The sequence below is a fragment of the Chlamydotis macqueenii genome, chromosome 17, assembly GCF_036417535.1.
Source record: "Chlamydotis macqueenii isolate bChlMac1 chromosome 17, bChlMac1.mat, whole genome shotgun sequence".
Lineage (NCBI taxonomy): Eukaryota > Metazoa > Chordata > Aves > Otidiformes > Otididae > Chlamydotis > Chlamydotis macqueenii.
This window is the reverse complement of record NC_141572.1, coordinates 14,297,395-14,325,393: the sequence shown is the minus strand read 5'-3', so window position 1 is coordinate 14,325,393 and position 27,999 is coordinate 14,297,395. Positions and strand designations below refer to the sequence as shown.

The window sequence follows — 27,999 nt, the reverse complement described above, 5'->3', positions numbered from 1 at the left end:
AATGGAAAGGGGTGTTATGGAGGAGTGGGAGGGAAGATATCTGTGATTGGAGAAAGCGGACGTCGCTCAAGGGGAATGGGGCGGGGACATCTCCCGGAGCAGTGAGAGAACGGCGAGAAGAGGGGCGGGAGGCGGTGGCGCCCTCTGGCAGCGGGCGGAGCGAGGTGTGCCAGGCGCATGCGTGGGAGGGGGAGTAGGCAGGGCGCGGACGGGCACTAGGACCCCGCGCTGCCGCGGGCTGTCCGTGACCCGTGGGTGTCCCCGGGGAACCGTGCCCGGGGAGGAGCGGGGCGGAGACCGGGATAACAGCACCGGGACCAGGATAACGACACCAGACTGGGACAACGGGACTGGGACCGGTTACTGGGGTAACAGGAACGGGACTGGGATAATGGGACTGGGACTGGGATCTGGATAACGGGACTGGGATAATGGGGCTGGGACTGGGATCTGGATAACGGGGCTGGGACCGGGGTAACGGGACAGAGACAGGGATAGTGAGACTGGGACCCGTACTGGGATAATGGGACTGGGATAACAGGACCCGGGACTGGGATAACGAGATTGTGACCGGTACTGGGATAACAGGATTGGGATTGGGACCAGGACTGGGATAACGGGGCTGGGACTGGGATAACAGGATAGGGGCTGGGGCTGGGACTGGGATAACGGAACCGAGACCGGGACGGCGATAATGTGACAGGACCAGCACTGGGATAATTGGGATAACAGGGCTGGCACTGGGATTGAGATGACGAGAGCGGGCCCAGGATAACAGGACTGGGACCGGTACTGGGGTAATGGGACCGGGATAATGAGACAGGGACCAAGACTGGGATAATGGGGCTGGGACTGGGATAACAGGATGGGACTGGGACTGGGACTGGTCCTGGGATAACGGGACAGGACCAGGACTGGGATAACAGGGCTGGGACCGGGGCTGGGATAATGGGGCTGGAACTCGGATAACAGGAACCAGGGGGCCAGGAGCAGCACTGGGACGGGACTGGGACTGGGATTAGCGCTGGGTAATGGGATGGGACTGGGAGCGGACCCAGTGCTCCGATAAGGGAACTGGGACCAGGGCATGGAGACCGGCACTGGGATAGCGGGATGGAGACTGTGACCAGCGCTGGGATAACGGGACGGGACTGGGACCAGGATAAGCACGGGAATAACGGGACTGGGACCAGTGCTGGGATAAGGGGATGGGAACTAGGACTAGTGCTGGAATTACGGGATGGTAACTGGGATCAGTGGACGGAACTGGGACCAGTGCTGAGATAAAGGGATGGAAACTGGGACCAGCTCAGGGATAACGGGACGGTAACTGGGTCCAGCTTAGCGATAATGGGATGGGAACTGGGACCAGCTCAGGGATAATGGGATGGGAACCGGGACCAGTGCTGGGTTAAGGGTATGGGAACTGGGACCAGCGCAGGAACAGGGCGCGGGGAGCAGCCCCCCCGCCCCGACGCCCCCGCAGTGGGAAGAACGGGGCCTCTGTCCCAGTGGGGACAATGGGGGCATTGACCGCCCCCCCCCCACCCCCCCCGCAGGACCCCCATGGCTGACGGCACCCGGCCCCCCCCGGCCCCCACCCCCGCTGGCACCCAGGTGGGGACTGGGGAAGGCGTGGGGGGCACTGGGAGGTGTGCGGGGGGCATGGGCGCTGGGAGGGGCATGGGGAGCTATGTGGGGGTATGGGGGGGAAATGGGGGGGTGTGAGGGGGCATGGGGGGGCAGGGATACTGGGGGGACCGTGGGGAGCTATGGTGGGGGCATGGGGAATTAAAGGGGGGCATGGGGGCTGGGGCGGCGTGGAGAGCTGGGGGGTTATGGGGGGGTATGGGGAGACCTGGGGGGGGCAAAGGGGGGGCCTGGGATGCTGGGGGGGTATGGAGGGGCCCAGACGGGTTGGGGGGGCCATGGGGAGCTATGGGGGGGGGGAGCCCAGGGGTCCATGGAGACATATGGGGCACAAGGCGGGGGCCTCGAGGGGTCCAGAGGAGCTGGGGAGGCATTGTGGGGGGCAGGGGGGGACCCCTGTAGCCCCCCCCCCGACCTCCCGCCGGCTGTGAAGCCCCCACCCCAGCGCTGCCGGGCCGTGCGGCGCGTGCACGCGTTCGGGAAGGGGGGGCAGGCACCGCGCAGGGACCCCCACGCCCCCCCCGCCCTGCGCGGCTGGCTGCACAAACAGGTGGGGGGCGCGGGGAGGGGGGGTCTGGGGGGTGGGCTAGGGGGGTCATGAGGTGTGGGAGGGCTCTGGAGTGGGGATGCTGGGGGGTTATGGGGTTTGGGGGGGGTCTGGGACGGGGGGGTGCTGGGGAGTGTGAAGGGTCCGAGGGAGTGGGGGATGCTGGGGAGGGTTATGGGGTCTGGGGTACTGGGGGGTCTGGGGTGGGGGTGCCGGGGGGGTAATGGGGGGGGTCTGAGGGGGTGGGGGGTACTGGGGGGTTTTGGGATTTGGGGGGTTCTGGGGTGGTTGGTGCTGGGGGGTTATGGGGTGGGGGGTGCTGGGGGTGTTATGGGGTGTGGGAGGGGTCTAGAGTGGGGGTACTGGGGGGTTAAGGGGTGGGGGGGTCACGGTGTGAGGGGTTTGGGGGGGATTTTTTTCTATGATTCTATGATTTTGGGGTGGAGGGTGCTTGGGGGTTATGGGGCAGGGGATGCTGGGGGGTTACGGGGTGGGGCAGGGCTCAGCCCCGTCCCCCCCCCCAGGACAGCTCGGGGCTGCGGCTCTGGAAGCGGCGCTGGTTTGTGCTGGTCGATCTCTGCCTCTACTACTACGGGGGTGAGGGGGCGGGGGGGTCGGGGGGTCAGGGCAGGGAACCCTGGGGGCGTGGGGACCCGGAGGTGGGAGGGGGGCTGGTGTGTCCTGGGCTCCTTGGGACAATTGGGGGTCCCTGGGGGGGTCAGGGGTCCTAGGGAATTGGGGGTCTCTGGGGGGATTGGGGGTCCCTGGGAGGGTCTGGGGTCCTAGGGAATTGGGGGTCTCTGGGGGGATTGGGGGTCCCTGGGGGGGTCAGGGATCCCTGAGAGGGGTCCCTGGGGGGGGGTGTCAGGAACCTTGGGGAATCAGGAGTCATGGGGGGATTGGGGGTCCCTGGGGTGGGTGTGGGTCCCTGGAGGAGGCTCACGGATCCCTGGGGTGCGTGAGGGTCCGTGAGGAGCTGAAGTGGTCCCTGAGGGGGGGGTCTGAAGTCTGGGGGGGCCCCCAGGTGAGGTTTGGGAGCAGCCGATGGGACCCAGAGAGGGTCCCCAGCATCCCTCTCGATGGTGCTGGGGGTCTCGGGGCACCGATGGGGTCCTTGGGGGTTGCCCCCCACCCCACCAGACCTGAGCCCTCCCCTCTGCCCCTCTCCCCCCCCAGACAGCAGCGAGCAGCGAGTGCGAGGGGGGCTCCCCCTGCCCGGGTACCAGATCCGCGTCCTGCCCCCCGCCCCCTGCGCCCCCCGCTTCCTCTTCACGGTCAGTCCGGACCCCCTGGCTCCAGGGGGTGCCCTGGGGGGGGGTGCCTTGGGAGGGGGGCACGGCCTGGACCTGACCACCGTGCCCCCCCCACATACTCCCCCCACCCAGGCCGAGCACCCTGGGATGCGGACCTATTGCTTGGGGGTCGAGACCCCCGAGGAGCTGAGGGTCTGGGTCTGCGCCCTGCGCCGGGGGGCGGCCCCCCTGCCCGGGTGAGTGGGGGGCACCGGGGGAGGCATGGGGGGCATGGGGCTGGGGGGGTTTAGGGTGGTTTGGAGGATTTGGGGGGGGTCACAGAGGGTTTGGGGGTGTCTGGGGGGTTTGAGGGGATCTGGGGGGGTCACAGAGGATTTAGGGGGTCACAGGGGGTTTGGTGGGTGTCTGGGGGTGTGACAGAGGGTTTGGGGGATCTGGGGGGGGCACAGAGGGTTTGGGGAGATCTGTGGGGTTTGAGGGGGTCTAGGGGGTCTGGGGGGGTCTAGGGGGTGTCACAGAGGATTTGGCGTCATAGGGGGTTTGGTGGGGGGATCTGGGGGGGGCCACAGAAGTTTTTTGGGGGTCTGTAGGGTTTGAGTGAGTCTGGGGGAGTCTGGGGGGGGTCACAGAGGATTTGAGGGGTCACAGGGGTTTGAGGGCATCTAGAGGGGGTCACAGAGGGTTTGGGGAGGTCTGGGGGGGTGGCTGGTCTAGGGGGGCTCAAGGAGTCTGGGGTGGCGGTTAACCCTTTAACTCCTGTTTCCTCCCACCCAGCTCCCCCCTCTCCCTGCAGATGCCCCAGGACCCCCGGGGTCCCCCCTCGCCCCCACTGCCCCCCGGCCAGTGCTCCCCGCTCCCCCCCACGCCCCCTCCGTGCCACCCCCTGCTCCCTCCGCTGCCCCCCAGCAAGGTGAGCGTGGTGGGGAGGAACTGGGGGGCAACTCCTACGTTTAACCTTCCCCACCCAGAGTGACCCCCAAAACAGCCTCCTGCCCCCCATCTGTGGCATTTGGGGGTTGGGGGGGTAGACTAGGGGCCCTCACGCCTCAACCTGACTCCTACTGCCCTGGGGTCCCGTAGGTGCTGGGGTGCTCCATGGGTGCCAAGGGTCTGGCCAGGGTGGCACCCCCGTACCCCAGGGACCCCTGTGCCCCACTGTGGGGTGTTCTGGGGGGCCCTGTGACCGCCCCCCCAGCAAAGCGCATGGGGCACCCCAAACACCCCAGGGCAGGACACTTATGGGGCTGTGGGGCAGGCTGGGGAGCGATGGGGCGGGGGGAGCAATAGGGGAGAGTGGGGGGCTACGGGGCAGGCTGGGGGGCTGTGGGGTGGGAGGGGCTGTGGGGATGAGTGGGGGGCTATGGGGGGGGACGCCGCGGGGGACAGGAGGAGCAGAGGCCGCCCCGTGCCCTCACCGCGCTGCCCCCGCCCAGGAGGAGCCCCCGGCCCGGGGGGAGCCCCCCGTTGGCGCCACCGCCACCGCCCCCGCAGGTAGGTACCGACCCCCGGCCCCCGGCTCGGCCCCCCCGACCCCGCCCGCCTGACCCCGCCTCTCCTAGGGAGGAGCCCGCGGAAGCTCCGCCCCCCTGGAGCAACGACCAACCAACAGCAGCCTCCTGTGGCCGGCAGGCGGCCGGAGGAATACGCCGCGGCCAATCAGACACTGCTCTCGACAACTGGCTCTTCTGATTGGCTACTAGCATGCGAGGGCTGGGATGAATCCCCGCCCACCTCGGGCACCGCCTCCCCCCCTTGGCAGTGGGCGGGGGCGAGCCCGGAGCGAGAAGGCGTGTCCGGCCGCGGGGCGCGGCGACCAATCAGAATCACCCTCCTCCAGGCCAGCTTCTGAGGGCGGGGCGTGGCCGGGCAGAGCGGGGGGCGTGGTTTGCGTAACCACGCCTCCCTCCCCTTAGGCCCCGCCCCGCTGCGGGAAGCAAAGATGGCGGCGGCGGCGGCGGCGCGGGCGAGCGCGGTGTTGCGGCGGCTGCGGCCGGGCCGGGCCCCCGGCGGAGCGCGGTGAGCGGGAGGGGGGTGAGGCCGGGGGTCCGACCCCACATCCCACGCCCCCCACCCCGGTTCCCCCGGGCGGCCCTGGCGCCGCGCCCCGCGGTTACCGGTCACCGGGCAAAGGTCCGGCCGAGGGGCCCGCCCCGCCCCCAGGCCCTCCCCGGGGTGGGGGGGGGGAGAGGAAATCATTTGGGGGGCTCCGGTCAGGGCCGCGTGGGCCAGAAAACCCCTGAGGTGACCCACGGCCTCCCCACCCACCTCTCCAAAAATAACGGGCCGGGCCCTGCTCCCTTCCCCCCTGCCGTGACCCCATAGCCCCCACCCACCCAGAGCCGGACCCCGCGGCCAGGACCCAGCGTTGGTTTTTGGCCGGCGGGCGCCCCCCGCCCTGACGCGCTGTCCCGCAGTGGGTACGCCAGGGAGGCCGAGGGCAGCTGGTTTCGCTCGCTCTTCGTGCACAAGGTGGACCCCCGCAAGGACGCCCACTCCAACCTCCTCTCCAAGAAGGAAACCAGCAACCTCTACAAGATCCAGTGTGAGCGGCCTCGCTGGGGCTGGGCGGCCCCCCCCGCCGCCTCGCCCGTGGGGACCCCCCACCCGCAGCTGTCCTGCCGTGGGCCCCCCCGGCTCCCGTCCCAATGGCCCCTCTCTCCTCTCCCCGCAGTTCACAACGTGAAGCCGGAGTGCCTGGACGCCTACAACAGCCTGACGTGAGCCGCGTGGGCAAGGGGGGCCGCTCGGGGTCCCGGCGGGGCGTTGGGGGGCCGCTCTGGGGTGGGAGGGCTCGTGCAGAGCCCCTCAGGACCTCGTGGGGGGGGGGTCCCTGGCCCCGCTCCTTGCCTCAATTCTCCTTTCTTGGAAATGGGCGCGTGCCCCGGCGCTGCTCCAGGTGCCGTTCGCTCCCTTGGGAGGGCAAACCGGGATATCGGGTGCGTTTTGGGGTGGCTGCCCCTGCCCGCAGCCTCCCCCCCCTCGTCCCCCCGCAGAGAGGAGGTGCTGCCCAAGCTGCACTCGGACGCTGATTACCCCTGCGACCTGGTGGGGAACTGGAACACCTGGTATGGCGAGCAGGACCAGGCAGGTGAGGGCGGGTGGGCGCCCGCTCCCGCTGCCGGAGGGGCCGAGAGTGAAGGTGAAGGTTTCGTCCGGTGCTGTGACGGGTGGGAGGCGCTGGGTGGGTTTTTGGGGTGCTGCTGCCCCCCACCCCATCCTCAGCCCCACACTCTCCTCCCAGTGCACCTCTGGCGCTTTTCGGGCGGCTACCCGGCCCTGATGGACTGCATGAACAAACTCAAACAGAATCAGGTACCGCCGGGATCGGGGTGAACGGCCTGGCCTCTGCCCCTCGCCCCCCACCCCGCGGGCCGGCTCGCGCTCGCCCCCACCCCAAAACCCCTGGCCGGGGCTGTCCCCAGGAGTACCTGGACTTCCGCAAGGAGAGGAGCCGGATGCTGTTGTCCCGCAGGAACCAGCTGCTGCTGGAGTTCAGCTTCTGGAACGAGCCCCTGCCCCGGCAGGGACCCAACATCTACGAGCTGAGGACCTACAAACTCAAAGTGAGCGGTGGGGGGGGTCCTGCCTGGCGGTTTGGGGGCCGCCCCCCAAATTCCTCCCTTTTTTGGTGAGGAAACCCCAATCGCGGGGAGCAGACGGGATCTGGCTGCTCACTTTGGTTTTTATCTTCTCCATTCCCAGCCAGGGACCATGATTGAGTGGGGCAACAACTGGTAAGCGACCAGTTTCCCAGCACGGAGGGAGCCAGGTCGGGAAAAGCCCTCCCGCACGCCCCCCCTCCATATTTCTCCCACCGCGTGCCAGGGCTCGGGCCATTAAGTACCGGCAGGAGAACCAGGAGGCGGTCGGCGGGTTCTTCTCCCAGATCGGGGAGCTGTACGTCGTGCATCACCTCTGGGGTAAGCGGGGCTCCCCGCCGCCCTTGTCACCCCACCGGGTGCTGGCTGTTGGGGTGGGGGGCGTCCCTGGGTGCCAGCCCCGTCCCCCTCCCCGCAGCCTACAAGGACCTGCAGTCCCGGGAGGAGACGAGGAACGCGGCCTGGAGGAAGAGGGGCTGGGACGAGAACGTGTACTACACGGGTGAGCGGGACCCCTTCCCCAAACTGGGGACCCCTCCCCAAACTGGGAACCCCCTGTCCTCACGGCTCTCTCGTTTCTTTCCCCAGTCCCGCTGATCCGGACCATGGAGTCGCGGATAATGATTCCCCTGAAGATCTCGCCCCTGCAGTGAGCGGGGGTCCGCGCCACAGCGGTGTCGGGGGCGGCGGCGGGGGGGCTCTGCCTGCGCCCGGAGGGGCTGGCTCCCTGCCCGCACCCCGGCCCTGCTGGGGGAGGGCTGGAGGGGGGGTCTCTGCTCCCCCACCCCTGTTTTGGGGTGCCCTGTGGGGGTTGAGAGTGGGGAGGGGAGGGGTGGGAGCCCCCCCCGCTGTTCTGCAAGGAGAGGGGGGGGTCTCCGTGTACGGGACCAGAGGGGGCTGCCCGGGGGGGGCTGGGCACGCTGCCGAGGTGGGGGAGGTCTCTTAATTATTCGTGATGGGGCCAGCGGGTGCCTTTCCTGCCAATTAAATATTTAATGCGCCAACGCCTGGCCCTCTCTGCGCAGGGGGGGCTGGGGGTGCTCGACCCACCCCCCCCAAACCCCATCTCACCCAGGGGACACCCTGCGCCAAGGGATCCCCACCCGGGGGGTGCCCTGTGACACCCAGCCCCCTCCCCAAAACCCCTGTCTGACGCCCCGCTGTGCCCTTCTGCACCAGGAGCCCCCAAACCCACGCGTGCCCCACAGCGCGGGGGGACCCGCCGCGCCGCGCTGCCCGCTCTTCTTCTGCGAGCAAGGGCTTGTCAATCATTGCACTGACCACGCCCCTTTGCTAAGCCACGCCCACACGCCCCCGCCACGCCTTGCTCGCGGTCCTCCGGGAGGGGATGGGTCCGCCAGGGGGCGCGCTTGTCGGCCAGTCGCTCTGCGCCTGCGCTCGTTTGTTTCCCTGGCGTCATTTCCGGGCGGCGCGGTGAGCGGCGGGGAGGCATCGAGCTGAGCTGGGCCCGGGCTGGGGGCGGCCGGACGCGGTGTGTGGTGGTCTTAGGGGGCTTGGGCCCGGTGTGCTGGGGGCCGGGTGGCCCTGAGGCCCCTGGGCCCCGTGTGCTGGGGGTATAGGGGGGGCCTGGAGGCCCTGAGGCCCATGGGCCCGGTGTGCTGGGGGTCTGGGGGGCCTGGAGGCCCTGAGGCCCATGGGCCCGGTGTGCTCGGGGTATAGGGGGGGCCTGGAGGCCCTGAGGCCCATGGGCCCGGTGTGTTGGGGGTATAGGGGGGGCCCTGAGGCCCCTGGGCCCGGTGTGCTGGGGGTCTGGAGGCCCTGAAGCACGTGGACCCGCTGTGTTGGGGGTCTGGAGGCCCATGGGCCCGGTGTGCTGGGGGTCTGGGGGGGTGCCTGCAGGCCCTGAGGCCCATGGGCCCGGTGTGCTGGGGGTCTGGTGGCCCTGAGGCCCATGGACCCGGTGTGCTGGGGGTCTGGAGATGGCTTGGAGGCCCTGAAGCCTATGGACCTGGTGTTTCCGGGGTCGGGGAGGGGCCTGGAGGCCCCTGGGCTCGCTGTATTGGGGGTCTGGAGAGGCTCCAGACCCGATCTACTGGGAGTCTGGGTGGGCTGAGAGCTGGGAGGGGGGGAAGCTGGGGTGGGAGGAGGCCTAGGGCTGGGTGGGCTGGGGGAGTGTGGAGTCCCAGGCAGGCTGGCGGAAGGGAGCCCGGGATAGTCGCCATCCTAGGCGGCTTTGGTCCCCCAAATGGACGCCGGCTTTGCCTCTTGTCCCCCAGTCGTCAGCTGGCAGCACCATGTCATCAGAGTCCAGCAAGAAGAGGAAACCCAAAGTGATCCGCACAGACGGGGGCCCGCCGGAAGGCAAGCGGGGCAAGGGCGACGCCGACCAGGTAGGGTGCCCGGCCCCCTGCTCCCGATGCCTCTGAAACTCCCGCTCTGAATTTCTGAACCTGTTGCGTCTCCTTCGGGAAACACGGAGCTCAAGGAGCCGAACGCTGCTCTGAAAACGTAGGGAAAGCGAGCACAAGGCTGAAAAGTCCTGCGGGGGTTTGTGAGTTGCCTTAAAAACGGAGCAGCAGGGGGACTTGGGTGCAGCCAAAGTGGGGATCAGGATTAAAGTAATCGCCTGCCCGGCTTATCTTCTGTAGTCGTGTAGATGCCCCGGTGCAGGACAGACACCGCTGAGAATTTATAACAGCTGTGTAAAAGCCTGAACTCCCCAGCTGTTTTACTGCCCATGGTCTGGCATCGCCGAGTCCTCTCCCGCGTGTAAACCCCTCCTTGGGCGTGGGGGTAACGGAATCGAGCCCCCGCGGTTTGCTTCCCGGCGAAGGTGGAGGGCGCGAGGTGCAGGCGGGGCTTTCTGCCGTTGCAGGATGTCAGGTACTACAGCGAGGAGTGCGAGGTGGATCTCCGCGACCCCATCAAAGACTACGAGCTCTACAGAGACACCTGCCAGGAGCTGCAGAGGCTGATGGCGGAAATCCAGGAGCTGAAGAGCAGGGGCATCAAGGACAACGTAAGGAGAGAGCTCGGTGCTTGACTGAATGTGTTCTGTGTTTGAATGTTTTCCCGTTAATCTGAGAGGAACGGGAGCAGAAGCCGTGACGTCTGCTGGGGAGAATCAGGAAAATGGAGCAGCCTCCTTTATATAAAATAAAATATCACTTGGCTGAGGCACTTCGCCTTTGAGCGAGCAGACGTTACGCAGACTGAGTTACTGATCTCCTAAAGCGTGTTGTGGGGTGCTGATGGGCTGGGGGCTACTGGGGGAGGAATTGAGCCCCCGCTGACTGCAGCCGGGCTCTCCCCGTCCCGTGGAGGCCCAGCAGCCTCGGCCGTGCCTGGGGGAGGCTCGCGCTGCCTCCGCCCATGCTGTCCCCTGCGTGGAGCTTCAGGCTCAAACACCTCCGTTCCTACGGCTGAGAAGAACCACAGGGCTGAGCCCAGAAACCCCCCAGGTTATTTCCAGGGGTGAGCCATGAGTCTGGCAGCGGGAGGCCCCCTCAGAAGCCCCAGTGACGTTAATCGTGGCTCCTTAGCGAAGCGCAGAGCCCCCTTTGTGTCAGGGCTCGCAGGGAGCGCCTGCAGCAAAGGGGCTTTGTGGCAAGAGCCATCCCTCCTGCCTCACGCGCCTCTCTCCTACCGCCCAGGCTTCCGAGATAGACGAGCGGCGGATCCAGAGCTGCGTCCACTTCATGACGCTGAAGAAGCTCAACCGGTTGGCTCATATTCGGCTGAAGAAAGGGAGAGATCAAACCCACGAGGTACAGAGGGGGTATGGGGTGGCAAATTCAGGTTGGGGTTTAGTGGGATCAGACAGTGCCATGTCCGCGTGTGGATGCACGCGCTCACACGTGGGAGGAATTAAATGCCAGCCAGGTCATGGTTTTTGGGTGAGAGGTTTATCAGGAGACTCTGCTTCCACAAAGTGGAAGCTGTAATTATAACGGATAACGAAGGAGCGGTATCTGCTTCTGTCCCGAATGTATCGGGGAGTCAGAAAGCTCAGTCTCAAGAGTGTGGTGTGCTGCAGGTCTGAGAAATACGGACACGGTTGGCTCCGAAGCTCCATACCCAGACATCTTGGGGAGCTTTCACAGCTCGTGAGCGACGCTCATTCTCATTGTACCCCTGAGGCATGGAGATGGGAGAGGGCTTGTTCTGCGTGCCCCAGCGGCTCTGCCGTGTTCCGTGCAGCGTCCCCGAAACGTGCTGGAAGGGAGCAGAGTCAGTTTGATGCTCTGGCTGTCTCTGTGTTTCAGGCAAAGCAGAAGGTTGACGCGTATCACCTGCAGCTGCAGAACTTGCTGTATGAGGTGATGCACCTGCAGAAGGAGATCACCAAATGCCTGGAGTTCAAGTGAGTGTGGCTGGGGAGGAGGGGCTGTGACGGTGTGTCTTAGATGGGGTGGAGGCCTCCAGCCTTTGGGATCTCTTGTCGCGTTGCCTGAGCTCGCTGTGGGGGGAGAGCTGGTGCTCCAGATGGGAAAGATGGAGTATCCCGGGGCTCTTGTGCTGGGACACGGGGGAAGAGGCTCCTGTAGGGTGGAGGGAAGAAGGCGTCTTGCGATAGAGGGACAGCAGAGGAGAAAGTGTGTGAATGGAAAAGACATGGCCGCACTTTTTCCAAAAGCTAAGCGTCCTGTCGTGCCTGTTGCACGGGCAGCTGCTGCCAGGAGGGCTGCGTTTAGACCGATGCCTCCAACGGCGCCTTGGTTAACAGCGTGGGGAAGGTGTCCCTGTCAAAGAAGGGACCCTGTTCAGATCTTTCTCTCCTGCGGTGGTTCAGCGTGCTGATGCTGTGGTGGTTGACGTAGCAGAGCGAAGCCAGGGCACGGGGCGTTGGCATTGACCTCTCTCTTGTGAGGCTCGGTTAAGTTTGGCCCCGCTGTGGCATTTCCCGCCCTTCCTCCATCTGATCCGGCTGTCCTTGCAGGTCAAAACATGAGGAGATCGAGTTGGTGAGCCTGGAGGAGTTTTACAGAGAAGCCCCCCCCGAAATCAGCCGGCCTGCCGTCACCCTGTCTGAGCCGCACCAGCAGACCCTGGCCCGCCTGGACTGGGAGCTGGAGCAGCGCAAGAGGTGGGTCAGCGGCGTTTCCGTTCGGTGTCAGCCCGGCCGGCGCTGAGCGCGTGGCGTGCGCTGAGCCGCAGGGCTCTTGGCAGACCGCGGTGGTGAGCTGCGCAGCGACTGGGCGAAGCAAACGTGGGTGATGAAAGTTTTAACGCCCTCTTGAAATAACCAGTGTGGAACAACTGGTGGATTTATCGTGTGACTGAACCCTCAGCGTGGAGGATTGCTCTTTGTGGGCCTGGTAGGATCCTTGTTTTGTAGATCAGGGAGTTTTCTTTCACCTTTCTGGTGGAAGACAGCCCTGAGAGATCCTGGGGAGCAGAGCAAGCTCCAAACCAGCGCGAGAGAAGCTCTGAGCCAGCCATAGCTGCTGTGCAAGAGACAAAAGAAGGAAATGAATTTTGTAGTTTGATGTTTCCCCAGCGTCTGCTTGGAGGCCCTTGCAGACGGGAGGAGAGACGCCGCCTGCCGGAGGGGTGATATTGAAGGACGGGCGGTTACACGCTTCCACCCAGAACCTGATTTGGCAAGATGCGCCGTGCAGGGCGAAGCGAGCCCTGCTTTGTTTGCCGCACTGTGGCACAAGGAGCAGAATTAAGCACGGCCCAGTGTCGCTGTCGTTCCTGCCTGCCTGTGCTCCTAAGGCTTGCCACGGGGGGGAGCTGCCTGCGCGGCGCCCGTCTTGGCTGCGCTGTGACGTGTGCTGCTGTCCTGGTGCTGGCAGCTGCCTCGGTGCAGGCTCTAACCCCCCACAAGGCTCAGCTGCTCTGTCAACTCTTGCTCCACCTGAAAAGCAAACGTGAGGCGACGTTCCTGTGTTTTGATACCGGCCAGCAGCCTTTCCAGCTGAGGCCAGCCTTCCAGAAAGCCCGGTCTGAACCTGCTGCTGTTGCATGTTGAGTTGCTGAGAAGCCTTGCGATTCCCAGCGCTTGCCCCGCGCTCTCTAGGGACCATCACTGTTCACCTCTCGCCGCTGCTGTGGTGGGAAATAACCTCTTCAGCTGCCTCAGGAGCAGATGCTGGTAGTGCTTTGGGCGCTTTTTGCTGCTGCTGGGGTTAGCGTCCGTCCACAACTGTAATGTTGTGGAGCACTGGATTTGTCTTGGGCTCTGTTCCGAAGGCGCCTCTTGAGCGGTGTTGCGGGATCTCTGCTGCTCTCATAGCTCGGGGAGCTCGGTGGAGCTGTCTGAAAGCTGCCTTGTGTCAGAGCCTATTGTGGGATGTTGACCCACCTTGCAACCAGAAGTTTCAGTCCTGCCATGTCAGGTCTGTTGTTCCCCCTCAGAGCCGGGTTCCTCTGCGCTGCAGGTGCCGTCATCTGGTGGGGAGCAGGGTCCTGGATCGCTGTGCCCCCTACCATGGCCGTGCCTTGTCCTGGGCAACGCGCTTCCATACCCGGCTTTCCCTGCTGCTACTGGGCAAGAGCTTGCAGTCAACAGCAATGAGGAGATTTAACGTGTTCTCCCTAAACACGAGTGTATCCAGGGCTCGGAGGTTTGTGGTGACCTTGCTTTTTCCTGGGCTTTCTACCTGGTTATGGAGTAGCACTTGCTAGTGCACTAAACGTCAACTCACCAGTTTAACTAAGGAGTTGGTGTGACAGGGAGTGACTCTGGTGCTACGAAGTGAAAAAGCCTCCTCAGGGGGTTGGCGAGGCTCCGTCAGCCTGGCCGCTGGCGGCAGAGTGGATCTGCTGAGGGACATCCGGTTGCTGTCCCTTCCAAGAGCACAGCATGAGGCTGAGCTTCCACTTTCTCTCCCCGTTCATTTTCCAACTCTAATCAGTTCCTTTCCGCCTCCACTTGCCCTTGACGTTAAGAGCTCCTTGTTTGTCACCGTGTCTGAGCTCTCCTGGTTCCTGCAGTGACTTCTGTCAGGCCGGGAGAGCTGCGGCCTGTGAGCCAGGCTGGTTTTGTCGCTGTGATGTGTGGCAGTAGCCAAATTCCCACCCCTAGGCTGGCAGAGAAGTACAAGGAGTGCCTGACCAGCAAGGAGAAGATCCTGAAGGAGATCGAGGTGAAGAAGGAGTACCTGAGCAGCCTGCAGCCTCGCCTCAACAGCATCATGCAGGTACTGGCGCTCTGCAGGAAGGGTCTCCTTGTTTATGCGGCAAATCCCGCAGAACTGTGGATGGAGCAGTCACGAAATGGGCCTTTCCCTGGAGAGCGATACGCAGTCCCAGCCCCTGGTGATTGCCTGGGGAGGGAAGAACAGGAGAGGGAACTGGGTTATTTTCAGATCCAAAAAGTTTTCCAGCGAAGGAGAGCTGCCAGCCCTTCCCTGGGGGCTCGCCGTCCCCGCGGCTGCGTTTAACCCTGCTGCGGCTGCTGTGCTGGTTTCCAGCCTCCCGCTTACCAGCTTGGGGTGAAGGAGGGGGTGAGGAGGGCAGAGTGTTCTGTTCCCAGTAACGAAGGCTAGCCCTCTTGCTCCCCCAGGCCTCGCTGCCGGTCCAGGAGTATCTCTTCATGCCCTTCGACCAGGCGCACAAACAGTACGAGACAGCCCGACACCTCCCGCCGCCTCTCTACGTCCTCTTCGTTCAAGCCAGCGCCTACGGTCAGGCCTGCGGTGAGCACCGAGGGGGAGTGCAGGCCTTGGTGACGCTGCGAGGGGTCAGTGCCCCCGGGCACTGCTTTGGGGACGCTTTGGGAGGCCCTTTTTTGTTCCATCTGCTCTGCTGCCGAATTCTGCTGAGCCCAGAGCAGCAGGACGGCCCCGGGGCCAGCACAATGAGGCAGCAGCATTTGAAACCTTGTTTACTCAACTCCCTTGCTGGAAAAAAACTGCTTGGAAAGCACGCTTCCCACCTCTGCCCCCCATCCCAAGGTCAGCAGGGATTGCCCCGCAGCCTGCAAGCGGGCTCGGCGCTGACGCGGCCTCCCCGGAGCTGTCACCCCGTGGGGTGGGTGCTGTGTTGTGCCACCCATGGGTGGTGATGACTCCAGAGCAGGCGGTGCCTCTGCCTTCCCCTCAGCTCGCCTGAAAGCCTTCATCCCCCTGGGCAGCTTTGCTTTTCCGAAGCCCCCCTGAGTCAGGAGGGATTTCCCAGCAGGGCCCAGGATCCCCCTGCGCTTTCCGCGTCTCCTGTGCGAAGAGGGCTGTAGAGCAGCACGAGAGCTGCAATCCCAGCTGCTCTCACACCGCTCTGCGAGCGGGGCAGGCGGCAGAGGAGCGTGGAAGGCCCGCACCGTGGCATTTGGCCGCGCCAGCTCCCTGCTAGTGAGTGCCTGCAACCCTGATGACGCAGCTCCTTGCTCCCTGCTTCTGCCAGCCAGACCCCAGCCCCTCTTGGCTCTTGATAAAGCTTTGACCTTTATTGTTTCCAGGGACGGCCCCTCAAACCCCAGCATTTTCCCCTTGTCCTACCCAGGAAATCCAGCCCTGTGGTGGCCCCACAGACCCCTCTGAACAGCTGCCTCTTCCCGCTGACCCTTTGTCCGAGCTTCCTCTGCCGCAGGGCTCTGCCTCGTGCAGCCGTGGAGCAGGAGCTTTCTGGGGCAGGGCTGCTTCCAACTGCCTTCCCGGAGCAGAAATAGGGCTCGGGGCTGAGTTTTCATGTTTTCTCTGTAGATAAGAAGCTTGTGGTGGCCATCGAAGGGAGCGTAGAGGAAGCCAAAGCCCTGTACAAGCCGCCTGAGGACTCACAGGGTGAGTTGGGGTGGTGTTGCTGCAGGCAGAGGGGTCACGTAGAGAGAGAAGCGGGTGGGTGCTGAAACAGTGCAGTGCCTGGTGTCTGCACTGCCGGCCAGAGTCCCTCTGTCCCTCCTTCCTGAGAGATTTTCACAGCCCTTCATCTGATGGAGTGGCCCCTGGCACTGGGCATGTGTTCCTGTGGGTCTGCATCCTGCAGGGCCCTGGGAAAACTGCTGAGCCTGCGGTGTCCCCGCTTACACCCCTCTCTTTGCACAGATGACGAAAGCGATTCTGATGCGGAAGAGGAGCAGACCACGGTAAGGGGTAGCGCTGTCCCTCCTGGGTCTTCTCCCAGCGTCGTATGATGGGCAAAGCGATCTGTGCCTTCTAACTGGGAGGTGCTGGGGGAGCTGGGCCTGCGTGGGGCTGGGAACTGGTCCCTATGTGCTGTGAGTGTGTGTGGAAGTGCACCGATGTTAAATCCAGCTGTTTCTTGGGAGAGAAGAGAGTTTCTGTCCTGACTGCAGGAGAGCCAGGGTACAAATCTGCCCTGTTTGTGTCCCACCACGCTTGCATCCCACCTGGCAGTGGCAGCTGCCTCGCAGCTCTCCGCCTGGAGCTGCTCCACTTGGTATAAATAGCCTCGGGCCGGGGAGGCTGGCGTCCAGCAGGGAGGGATGCATTTCTGTCTCCCACCGTCTGCTGAAAGTGTTGAGCTGAGTTCTGCACTGGGGTTTGTTCAGCGCTCGCTCGGGGCAGTGTTCAGGTCCTGCAGGTTGTACCTTCTAGGGAGAGGCCATGGGAGGTTTGTGCCACCGCTCCGCAGCGCCTGCTCTATGGGGCTGTTGCTGTGGGGAAGAGTAAAGGGAAGGGGCTCAGCTTCTTCCCCTCGTGGTGGGGAAGTTTTGGGGACCAGCAGATCCTTGGCTCCCTCCTACAGGGGTGGGGATGCTCCTGGGAGCTGAAGGAACACCAGGAATTAGAGCTGCTTTGTCCTCACCCTGCAGCAGGGTGAGGATTTCCTGCTCCCCTTCCTCCCCAGGGCTGCTCTGTGGCCACTGCACTGGAGGGTTGGGGAACTAGACTGGTGGGAAGGGAAGAGCAGTGGGAGACGAGGGTGGGGGCTGAGCAGAAGAGTCTGACAGCTCTGTTTTGCCCTCCCCAGAAGCGGCGCAGGCCCACCCTGGGCGTGCAGCTGGATGACAAGCGCAAGGAGATGCTCAAGCGGCACCCGTTGTCTGTCACCATCGACCTGAAGTGCAAGGGTAAGCGGGTGCTGGCGGCCCTCGGCGGGGGGCACGCAGGGATGTGTGATAGTGGGTCGGGGAGCAGCCCGGCAGCAGCTCGGGGTCCTCAGGGACAGCCTGGGATGCGGAGAGGCTTTCCTGCCCTCAACCTTGCTGCCCTGGCAGGGAGAAACGTCACTTCTAGGGGATACTGAACAAGGTGGTTTAGCAGCTCTGTCTCCCGGGGCTCCTCTTGCCCCTGTGGATGGGGTGACCTTGCTCTGAAGCTTTCTCCATCTCATTGGGAGCTTGTGGCAGTGCGTTGATTACCAGTTATCTCCCACACCGCCTCTCTGCCCTGTTTGCTGTTGTCCTAGCAGGGGGGCGTGTAATCCTCCTCTGCAGAGTGTGTGAGCTAGAGCAGTCAGCAATGTTGCCCCCTCTCTGTTGGCACAGACGAGAACGTGCTTCACCTGACCTTCTACTACCTGATGAACCTCAATGTCATGACGGTGAAAGCCAAGGTGACCACTGCCGTTGAGATGACGACCGCCATCAGCGCCGGGTAAGGAGAGACCCCTGGGTGCTGAGCCGGGAGCTTGTTGGGCAGCGGCCCCTCCGCTTGCCGTGAACACCCTGCCCTGGTGTCCTGCCCAGCTCTGTTCCCGTGTTGCTTTGCTCAGCCGTAGCTCCTGCGCCCAGCTGCCTGCTCCCAGCAGGTGAGGTTGAACCTCAGTCCTCACCTTGCCTTACCTGGAGCACTTAGGGGCCTTTGTGCAGAGCTGCAGTTTCAAAGTGCTGTCCTGGTTTGTCCTTTGATGGGTAAAGGAGACCCCAAAGAGCCCAGCGCCGTCTCTGCCTCCGGAGAGGGCTTTCCCCCTCGTGCAATATCCTACCCCTTAGCTCCAGAGCCTTGCCAGGAGCCCTGCCAGGCTGCCGCGGCCCAGGCAGCCTCCTCCTCCTCTCCCTCTGTCGCGACAAGCCAGGGGCAGGGAGGCTGGGAACTTCTTAGGTCTGGCACCGCTCCGCTATCAGGATCTGGGGGTGAAACCTCTCCCGCTTGTCGCATTCAGTCACTCTTGGAGCCGAACCGCCATCCTCCCTCCTGCAGCCTGTGCCTGGCAGCTCCCTTCGCCCGCATGCTCTGCAGGTCACCTTGTCTTGAGTGCTGGGGATGCGGCTGCCTCTCCCCGAGCTCCTTAGAGACCTCTGGAGCCTGATTTGTGTGAGGAATGGCTGAAACGGCAGCTGGGGGAGCCTCCCCGGGGAGCTCTGGTCAGCTGCCAGCTCTCCGTGGGGATCCCGGGCCGGGAGGAGGTGTCTGAGGAAGAGGGAGGTGGGAGAGGCTGTGCCTGGGCTACCTGAAAGCAAGTGCTGCCTCCCAGCCTGTCTCATTTGAGGCCTCTTGGGCTTCTTTTTCCCTTGTAGGTACCCCAACCCCCCGTGACATCAGAGTCTCTCCGCAGGGTTCCCATGCAGGGTGCTCCCTTTTGCAGCTGCCCTCGGCTGTGTTCCCCCAAACCAGTGAGGCTCTGGCTTGAGCCACACCCCGGATCCTGCAGCTCTTTACGCTTGGTCAGGCTTGTGAGTGCGGTCAGACAGGAAGGATTTTTATCTCATGAAGCACAATTCCTCTGCTTGATTTTGTTGGATGGCAAACAGCCATCAGGCCGTGCCCTGCCTGTGCTGAGGATGTTTTTCTCCGTACGCGTCAGCAGGTTTTGGAGTTAATGCACTGGAGTGAGCCGCTTCCTGGGAAACCGGGGAGCTGGTCCCCTGTGATTTCTGTTTTCTTCACAGCCAGAGAGGAGACAGATCTTTTGGAGTATAACTAGGGGGAAATCATTCTGGTCTTGAAACCCCTCTCGTGGAGTTTTTAATCCACTTCTCTGGGCTTGGAGCCCATTCCTGCCCACCCCAGAGAGACGTGGAGCCCGGGCTGCTGCTGATCAATCTTTTTCCTCCTCTTGCCAGCGATCTGCTCTCCCCAGACTCCGTCCTCAACTGCCTCTATCCGGGAGACCATGGGAGGAGAACGCCCAACCCGGCCAACCAGTTCCAGTTCGATAAAGTGGGGTGAGTGGGGCAGCTTTATCCAAACAGTTGGCGTGACTGTCCTGCTCCCGGCACGGCACATCCCTCCCCGGCTTGTCGGTGGCCGGGAAGCCAGTTGGCACTGGGTGGGCACGTGAAAGAAGCACCTGCTCCCTCTGGCTGGCTCGCAGGCTGGGCGGTGTGGGGACAAGGCGGGGAATGCTCTGAGGTGACACAGCCCTTCCTTCTTGTCCCCGCAGCATCCTGACCTTGAGTGACTACATGACGGAGCTGGGGCACCCCTATGTGTGGGTGCAGAAGCTGGGTGGCCTGCATTTCCCCAAGGATCAGCCTCAGGCATGTCACAGCCCCTTCCCTCTCCCCTACAACATCCAGCTGGGGCTTGGGGAGGTTTTGGGGGACAGCCGTCGTGTCTTGTCCCATCCCCCTAGATCCCAGAGCTCTGGCTGACACCAGCCACGCCAAACCACAGCGCACCCTTGGCTGGGACAGGCTCAGCTGGGATGAATCTGTGCGGTGGGGCCATGCCAACGCGTTTTATCTCACGCGTGTGATAGTCTCAGCCCTGTTCCAGGCGCTGGGCAGCATTTCAAGCCTGTGCCTGTCCCCTTGGCTGGCTGGGGTGACTCCCAGAGCGTGGGGTCCCCAGTGGGGTCCTGCAGGCTGGCATGACGGTGACAGCCCCTCCTGCCCGCAGCACACGGTCACCGCGGACAACTCGCTGAGCGCCAGCCACATGGAGCTGACGGTGAAGCTGCTGCGGACGAGGCTGCAGTCCCGCCTGGCTCTCCACAAGCAGTTCGCGTCACTGGGTGAGTGCCCCTTTGGGACCGCGGGCCAGCCCTGCGCTGGGGAGCGACTTGGGCCGTGGTGGGAGGTGAGCCACACCCCCCGTGCGTGTCGTGTGCCTGTTGAGCGGGCCAGGCGTGCGCTGCCAAGGCTGCGAGCTCCCGTGGGATCGCAGCCGAGGCCTCCGCCGCTCCTCTCTGGGCCCGGATGAAGCTGTCGGAAGGATAACGATGTCCCCAGGTCCTGGTTTTGTTGCCACCTGGAGCATCCCCGCCCCCAAGGCAGTGACAGAGCCCTGTCCCCAGCCCGCCCCTGCTGAGGTGGCCTTGTCCTTGGTTTCAGAGCACGGCGTTGTGCCAATCTCCAGCGAGTGCCAGCATCTCTTCCCTACCAAGATCGTCTCGCGCCTGGTGAAGTGGGCTGCCATTCCCTACGAAGATTACGCGGTAGGCACCAAGCGTGAGGCCGTATCCCTTCCAGCGCCCGTGCAGCACCGGCGGCTGCTCACTCCTCCCGTCTCTCCTCGCAGGAGCTGCCCTACACGAAGGATGTGATAGAGGCCGGCTTGGCTGAAGACACTCACCTCTACTACATGGCCCTGGTAGAAAGGGGAACGGGTAGGCACGTTTTCTTCCCCTGGCAGTTTCTAATTCCCGCACCGGGAAGCTTCTGGGGCTCTTCATGGGAAATCCCTCCAGCTGGAGGCCCTGCGGGTGACGTTTCCTCCTTACCCTGCACAGCCAAGCTCCAGGCTGCCGTGGTCGTGAACCCTGGTTACTCTGCGCTGCCGCCCATCTTCAGCCTGTGCCTGAACTGGAAAGGAGAGCGAACTGGCAGCAACGACGACAACATTCGGGTAACCCGGGGTGCTGGGAGAGGGGACTGGAGAGCCACTGGCTTTGTGGGGGGATGTTTCCAGCAGTTCTGTGTCCATAATAAGCGAGATGTTGGGGTGAGCTGGTGGCCAGGCAGTGCAGGGCAGGTCCTGGAGGGCAGAGCAGACCCCAGCCTGCGCCGTACTGATCCCCCTGCCTCTGCCAGGCCATGGAGAGTGAGATCAACGTGGAATACAAGGAGCTGTGGGGGCCCAAACCGGGCTACCAGCTCCTCGCCAACCAGCTGCAACGCCTCTGCATGGTGCTGGACGTCTACCTGGAGACGGAGCCCCACGACACCAGCGTGGAGGGGCCCAAGGAGTTTCCCCAGGAGAAGATGTGTCTGCGCCTGGTCAGGTGAGAGCCCTGGGGGGATGAGGGTGCGGGCAGCAACCCTGGTGCCACCGTTGTCCCCTGGAGCCTGACCCAGTGCCAACCCTGGAGCCTCTCCTTTAGCTGCCTGTGGGGATCTGCCCCCCACAGCCCCACAGGGGCCCTTTCTGTGGGTGCTGTGGGCTTCCAGACCCCCGTGGGTCAGCATCTCCCTCTTCTCCTCTTCCAGGGGACCCATGCGCCTGAAGCCCTTCAAGTTCAACTACCCTCAGGGGTTCTTCAGCCATCGCTGAGCGCTCGCTGGGCAGTGCTCTGGGCCAGGCCTTGTCCTGTCCGTGGGGAGGAGCGTCCCCATCCCGCCACTTCCGTTCCTCGTCCGCGGTTTGGAGTTCCGCTTGAAGGTTTTGTAGCAGACGGGATTAAATGCTGAGCTGAAGGAAAAGCACGTGGGTGCCCTGTGTGTGTGGAGGGCTGGGATGGGGGGGCTGCAGCAAGCCCTGTGCCCTGTCTGGCAGCCGTCTTGCTGCTGGTTCATCCCCTTGCCTGGGGTGCTGCCTGCTTTCTGCCCTCCCTCGCCGCTTGCAGGGCCTCGGGACCGCGGAACTGAGATGGCTAAAAATAGCACCTTTCTCCGGAACCCGCACTGCAGCCTGTCCTCGCCTGCGCTGGCTGCCGGCCGGCTGACTCGGCACAAACCCCGCAGCGGAGAGGGGGCTTTTCCGCTTCCCTGGGCTTGCAGGGGGGAAGCAGCGCAGCGTCCTGGGAGGGGCAGGACCTCAGCACCGTGCAAGGGGTGGGGGCTTGGGGAGGGAATCTGCGTGGTGGCAGGGATGTGGCCCCCTCCCCAGCACCTCACAGCTCCCTGCTGCAGCTCCTGTGCCCCAGCCTTCGTCCCCTCTCCCCAGGTCACTGTCCCTCCCGGCCGCCAGCCTCTCCGCTTCTCCCCTGTGGGTGATTTCTCGCGCCTGGAAAGGCTGACAGACCCCCTCTGTGCCGCCTCTGCGGCGCTGGGGTTAAACCAGGCCCTACCAGCCCCCTGGGAGCTGCACCTTAAAGACAGAAGGAAGCAAACAAGGGCTGAAATCCTCTGCGGAGCGTGGTGGGGCGGGGGCTGGCCCCGTTTCCAGCCCCTGCACAGGCAGGGATCATGCAGGACGCTAGCTGGGACCCTAGAAAGCCCCGTGTCACCCCCGAGCCCTGGGTGACAGCTCCCAGCACCCCCTGGTCAGGCTTTTCCACCTGCCTTCTCCCTCTCTTCCTCCCCCCGCCCCAGACGAGAGCCTGCGGAGCCGGAACGTGTCTGTAAGCACTTTTATTTGGTTATTGCACAGAAAGCAAACAACAGTGGGCTGAGGTTCCTAGTGCACTGTGAGTGTCTGTGAGCGTTCCCGCAGCGCCCAGCCTCTCCCGCCGGAGCCGGCTGCGGCCTGGCTCGCTGCTCAGAGGGACGGTCGTCGCCCCCAGGCCGGGGAAGGACCCCGCCAGCCCCCGTCCCAAGCAGCTAGAGCTCTGCGTTGCGCTCGCCCGTCGATTGCACATACGTTAAATAAATGCACTTATTGGAGAAGGGCGGTGGGTTCCCCAGGCTCGCTTCTCCTCGGTTACAATTCAAGTGTTTAAATGTGGCGCTCGGCGTATATCACGTTCTGCTAGGGAAGCTAGCGGCCAAACTGCCGGGGCAGGGCTGCATCTCTCACACGGACGGATTGCAAAGGTAAAGCCCGGCCCGGCGGGACGTCTCCGCCCCAGGCCCGGCCGTCGGAAGGGAGCGGAGCAGCTCCCGCACCCAGAGGTGCTCTTCGGCGCCCAGGGCTCCACTCACTTCTTTGCCGCGGTGGGTGCTGGCTCTGGGGCTTTGCCCTCCTTGCTGGAGGGGGCCTCGGCCTTGGGGGGCTCTTTACTGGCTTTGGGCTCATCTTTGGGTGTCGCTTTCGCTTTGGGCTCCTCCACCTTCTCCTTGGGCTCCTCGGCCTTCGGCTTATCAGCCTCCTTCGCAGCCGCTTTGCTGCCCTCCTGCTGAGGTTTCGGTGGAGCCTGCTTCTCGACTTTTCCTTCTTCCTCAGGTTTGGCGCCCGGCTTGGGGGTTTCCTTCGCCTGCGGGGCTGAAGGCTCTGCCACTGCAGCCACCTTCTCTTTGGGCTTTTCCTCCACCTTGGCCGGGACATCCTTCTTGGGAGCTTCCTCTTTCCTGCCCTCCTCGGCTCCGGGCTTGGAGGGAGCCTTCACCTCCTTGGGCTGCTCTTCCTTCGCAGGAGCTTTCGGCTCCTTTGGAGGGGAGGGGGTGGGCTCCTTGGCCGGGGCCACTTCCTTCTGCGGAGACTTGGCCTCCTCCTTCACAGGGGATTTGACTTTCTCTGGGGACTTCACGGCTGGGGGCTTGGCTTCCTCCTTTGAGGGAGTTGGGGGCTTCTCTGGGGACTTCACAGCTGGGGTCTTGGCCTCCTCTTTCGAGGGGGATGCAGGTTTCTCTGGGGACTTCACTGCTGGAGTCTTGGCCTCCTCCTTTGAGGGAGTTGAGGGCTTTTCAGGGGACTTGACAGCCGGGGTCTTGGCTTCCTCCTTGGAGGGCGTTGGGGGTTTCTCTGGGGACTTGACAGCTGGAATTTTGGCCTCCTCTTTAGAGGGGGTTGGGGGCTTCTCTGGGGACTTCACGGCTGGGGGCTTGGCCTCCTCTTTCGAGGGCGTTGGGGGTTTCTCTGGGGACTTCACGGCTGGGGTCTTGGCCTCCTCTTTTGAGGGCGTTGGGGGTTTCTCTGGGGACTTCACTGCTGGAGTCTTGGCCTTCTCCTTTGAGGGAGTTGGGGGCTTTTCAGGGGACTTGACAGCCGGGGTCTTGGCTTCCTCCTTTGAGGGCGTTGGGGGTTTCTCTGGAGACTTCACTGCTGGGGTCTTGGCCTCCTCTTTAGATGGGGTTGGGAGTTTCTCTGGGGATTTGACAGCTGGGCTTTTGGCCTCCTCTTCTGAGGGAGGTGCCGGTTTCTCTGGGGACTTCACCGCTGGGCTCTTGGCCTCCTCCTTTGAAGGGGTTGGGGGCTTTTCAGGGGACTTGACAGCTGGAGCCTTGGCCTCCTCCTTGGAAGGGGACTCGGGTTTCTCTGGAGACTTGGCCTCCTCTTCTTCCTTCTCTTCAGCTTTCTCCTCTTCTGCCTCTTTCTCAGCCTCATCCTCCTCTGTGACCTCCTCAGTCACCTGGATTTCCTCTGTCTGCTCCTCCACAATCACTGTCTCCTTCTCAGATATTTCCACCACCTTCATCTTCTCTTCGCTCTTTGCTTTGATGTCGGTGCTGATAGTGGGAGCCTTGGGGACCACCTCCAGGAAGGAGATCATCCCAAAACCAGACTCGATCCGATATTCCTCCCCTTCCAAGAGTTTTCTACCAGGAAGAGACCAGAGCAGGGCAGTCAGTGATCGCTCCTCACCTGCCTCTCACCTCCCCGCATCACCAGGAGCTTCCAGCCATGCCCTGCAGCTCCACCTCCCTCACTCCCCTGCTTTTCCACGATGCTGGCAGCCCCTCCTGCTCCTACACCCCGGGCTGAGCAGGTTTCCTCAACCCTCCCCTCCGCAGGCTGCGTGCAGGGCTGGGTCGCCCAGTTTAACATTGTTTGCCCACCGAGGTCTTGGAGGATGGAAGTGTCTCTCACCAAGAAGGGCCCAAGCGTTAGCGAGGGCCCTTGAGGAGTTGTCCCCAGAGACACCAGTGCCAGGGGCTGGCTGAGACCCTCCCTCCTTCCCCTTGCCCACCCTGTACCTATAGGCAGCAATTTCAATGTCCAGGGCCATTTTGACGTTGAGCAGGTCCTGGTACTCCCGCAGCTGAGCTGCCATCTCCCACTTGGTGTTCCTCAGCTCGCTGTCAAGCTGCTGGATGGTTTCCTGCGGCAAATGGAGCAACTGGTGAGCTGGGGGGGGGATGGTCCCTGAGAGTGGGGGGACACAGAACACTGCCAGCCATTCCCCTGGTCTCCAGAGGACAGAGGGGTCTGCACCTGCCTCTCCCTGTGGCCATGGAGGGAAGGGAACGCAGCTAGGGGCTGTTCAGTGTGGGAGCCCCGCACCACCTTGCATGAGAGCTGCCCCTGGCCCCCTCCCTGAGCTCCCTCTGGCTGGGACAAGCTGGGGGAACATTCACCCAAACCAGGTGAGCCTGGTGGCCACCAACCCCCAGCCTGAGGCTGGTGGGGATGGGACATTGCCCTGTTTTGGTTGCTGGCCGCCACGTTGTGCAGCCCTCTGTGCTGCAGCTCCCAGCTCTGGGACACAGGGCACAGCCTTGAACACTGGGCGCAGACCGGGGATGGCTCCATCGTGGATGAAGCACACAATGGCTCAGAGGCAACCTCAGGTAAATGAGCACCAGGAGCTGGAGAAGGCTGGCTTTGGCCACAGCCCTGAGCTTTTGCTCCCCGGCAGCTGGGTGCTTCCTTCCCACCAACCGACAGCTCCGGCACGCTGCCCCACTGCGCCACGTTACCTGGTAGGACAGGACATCTGCTTGATGGCGCTCCTCCGAGTCCTGTCTCTGCCTCTCCAGTGACTCCTGGGTCCCTTTGAGGGCTTCAAGCTCAGTGGTCTTGGACTGGAGCTGGCGGCGGTACTCTGAGATCTCCTCCTGGGCCAGGCGGATGGCATCCGTGTTCACCTTGGCAGCCTCCGAGAGCTTGTCCAGCCTCACTGCAATGAGGGAAAGGGGCTGCTGCAGGGAAGGCGGGAGGGAGGCTGTGCTCTCTCCTTCTTGGGGAACCTCAAATCCTTTCAAACCACGCGTCCCCTGCCCTGTGCGCACGTCCTCTGCAGGGCCGGCCCTGGCACGGGCTCACCGGGCGCGTTGGCTTCACCAGCCCTCGCTCACGCTGTGCTGGGGCACTGGGGGGGGGGGTGGAGGTGGCCAGGCAGGGTGGGTGTTTTCTCCATCCTGGACTTTACCCGGGGCAAACCCACGCTGCGGACCCTCCCTCTCTCCTTCAGCTCCTGCTGCAGCCCCCAGGCCCCCAAGCGCTGCTGGTTCCCCCGCCCGTGCTGCCTTTGCCACGCCCGGCTCTGGCCGGATGCTCCGGCCTGGGGCGGGGGGGGGGGGGGGTGTTTGCTGCAGAGCCCTGCAGTCCCCCCAAGGAGATGAGGGGACACACACACACGGGGGGTGGGGCAGAGCCCCCTGCTCCCCCCCCGGGGCAGCGCGCCCGTGGGTGCTGTGGGTGCCGCTGTCCGCGGTGCTGAACCTCCCCGCTACCTCCCACGGGTGCTGAGCCCCGGGGTGCTGATCCCCCTGTCCCCCTCCCCTGGTACCGTAGTGCCCCACCCAACAGCGCAGCAGGGACACTCCCTGCCCCACCCATCAGGGATGCGGCACCCCACCCCCCCCACCCCGCGCCGCAATACCGTCCCTGCAGTGCACCGCAGACACTGCTGGCCTCGCTCCAGCGCGGGAGGGTGGGGGGGTCTGGCACCCCGAAAACTTTGGGGACTGGCGAGGCAGTGAGCGTACCACCCTCCCCAAAACGCACTGCGGGGGAGCGGGGTGGGGAGGGGAGACAGCGTACCCACAAACATTAGGGAGCTGATGGTAGGGGTGGGGGGGACCATAACGCCTTTCCAGGGCAAACATGCGGGGGAGTCCCTGCACCCCCCCTCCCCGGGCTGGGAGTACCCTAACACCCTCCCGGAGCGCGATATAGCGGGGGGGGGAACCCTAACGCCCTTCTGGGGCGCAGTATATGGGGGGGCGGTTTCTCTAACGCCCTTCCGGAGAGGCAGCCCATGGAGAGGGGGAGTGGGGCGGGGGGAGCCCTCCGCGGGGGTGGGGTGCTTGGGGTGGGGAGGGGGACACACGGACTCACCGCGGAACCACTCCTCGGCCTGCAGCGTGCTGCGCGCCGCCGTGCCCTCCAGCTGTGCGCGCAGGTCGCGGAGGGCGGCGGTGACCCCGGGGCGCAGGGCGGCGGGGGTTTCGGCGAGGGGCTCTGGCCGGGCTCCCCCTAACAAAGCCCCCACCTCGGCCCGGTGCTGCTTCCGCAGCAGCTCCGCCTCCTCCCGCAGGGCCCGGGCCCGCTCCTCCAGCGGCCCCCGCGCCCGCTCCTCCCGCGCCGAGCGCTGCTCCAGCCCTCGGGCCGCCGCCTCCAGCTCGCTCCGCTGCCGGCTCTCCCCTTCCAACCTCCCACGCAGGACGGCCACGTCCTCGGCCAGGCGAGACCGTTCCAGCCTCAGCTGCCCTTTCTCGGCGCCCAGGCGCAGGAGGGTCCCACGCATGTCGCGCAGCTCCCGCGCGTACAGCTCGCCCATGGCCGAGCGCCCCGCCTGCTGCTGCCGCAGGGCCGCCGCCTCCGCCGCCAGCGCCCGGTTCCGCTGCTCCAGCCCCCGCACCCGCTCGATGTAACCGGCGAAGCGATCGTTCAGCACCTGCAGCAGCTCCTTCTCGTTCCGCGCCCGCACTTCGCCGTTTAGCGAGTCCAGGCTCTCGGTGGAGGAAGCGCCGGCGCTACCGCCCCCCCCTCCCACTATCACCCCACCGCCGCCGCCACCCCGAACGCGCCCCACGGCCGGTCCCGACCACGAGTGGAAGCCGCTGGAAGCGGCGGAGCGTGGGGGAACGCGGCCGGGGTCCTTGCGGAGCCCCCCCGGGGGGCCCAGCAGCGTTTCCAGCATCAGGCTCATGGTGACCGGACCCCCCCACACCCTCTCGCTGCGGGACCGGTGCCGCCCGATTTTATAGGGGCTGGGGACCGGCCGCTCCGCCCCGCCACCGCCAACGGGGATGGGCGTCCGTACCGGCACCGCCCCGCGCCGCAGCCCCGCGGGTGGGGGGGGAGGGGGGAGACACCCCACTGCCACGCCCCGGGTGGAGAGTGCGGACTCGTGATGGGGAACGCGGCGGGGAGTTCGGGAAGGGCGCGGAGGGCACCCGGGAGGAGAACGGGAGACCCCAGGGCTGAGCGGGACCCACGGGAAGGGAATGAGACCCCCAGGAAGGGACTGAGAACCTCGAGACGGGAGTGGGGAC

General features: G+C 64.4%; 4 protein-coding genes across 4 annotated transcripts; 3 read left to right on the top strand and 1 right to left on the bottom strand.

The window, feature by feature from the left end:
• The first annotated feature begins 251 nt into the window (after positions 1-251).
• LOC147598644 (uncharacterized) lies at positions 252-5,299 on the top strand. The gene is made up of 9 exons (XM_086761784.1): positions 252-368; positions 1,560-1,617; positions 2,084-2,200; positions 2,722-2,794; positions 3,374-3,471; positions 3,583-3,686; positions 4,225-4,360; positions 4,884-4,941; positions 5,010-5,299. The coding sequence occupies exons 2-9, from the start codon at positions 1,567-1,569 to the stop codon at positions 5,297-5,299; spliced, it is 927 nt and encodes a 308-aa protein (XP_086617910.1). The 5' UTR covers positions 252-368; positions 1,560-1,566.
• An 8-nt stretch (positions 5,300-5,307) lies between these two features.
• NIPSNAP1 (nipsnap homolog 1) lies at positions 5,308-7,831 on the top strand. The gene is made up of 10 exons (XM_086761420.1): positions 5,308-5,466; positions 5,865-5,992; positions 6,122-6,167; positions 6,444-6,538; positions 6,692-6,762; positions 6,873-7,013; positions 7,153-7,184; positions 7,276-7,370; positions 7,468-7,551; positions 7,638-7,831. The coding sequence occupies exons 1-10, from the start codon at positions 5,390-5,392 to the stop codon at positions 7,700-7,702; spliced, it is 834 nt and encodes a 277-aa protein (XP_086617546.1). The 5' UTR covers positions 5,308-5,389; the 3' UTR covers positions 7,703-7,831.
• A 700-nt stretch (positions 7,832-8,531) lies between these two features.
• On the top strand, positions 8,532-21,444 carry THOC5 (THO complex subunit 5). The gene is made up of 20 exons (XM_086761630.1): positions 8,532-8,541; positions 9,287-9,400; positions 9,886-10,029; positions 10,664-10,777; positions 11,276-11,373; positions 11,950-12,096; positions 14,044-14,158; positions 14,524-14,656; positions 15,659-15,736; positions 15,998-16,038; positions 16,887-16,986; positions 17,404-17,512; positions 18,922-19,023; positions 19,242-19,338; positions 19,700-19,814; positions 20,134-20,237; positions 20,321-20,408; positions 20,532-20,647; positions 20,833-21,023; positions 21,229-21,444. Exons 2-20 carry the CDS (start codon positions 9,305-9,307, stop codon positions 21,290-21,292), a joined length of 2,052 nt encoding a protein of 683 aa, XP_086617756.1. The 5' UTR covers positions 8,532-8,541; positions 9,287-9,304; the 3' UTR covers positions 21,293-21,444.
• An 854-nt stretch (positions 21,445-22,298) lies between these two features.
• On the bottom strand, positions 22,299-27,653 carry NEFH (neurofilament heavy chain). The gene is made up of 4 exons (XM_086761777.1): positions 26,840-27,653; positions 25,477-25,676; positions 24,754-24,878; positions 22,299-24,375 (listed from the first exon to the last, which is right to left on the bottom strand). Exons 1-4 carry the CDS (start codon positions 27,651-27,653, stop codon positions 22,818-22,820), a joined length of 2,697 nt encoding a protein of 898 aa, XP_086617903.1. The 3' UTR covers positions 22,299-22,817.
• Positions 27,654-27,999: the final 346 nt, after the last annotated feature.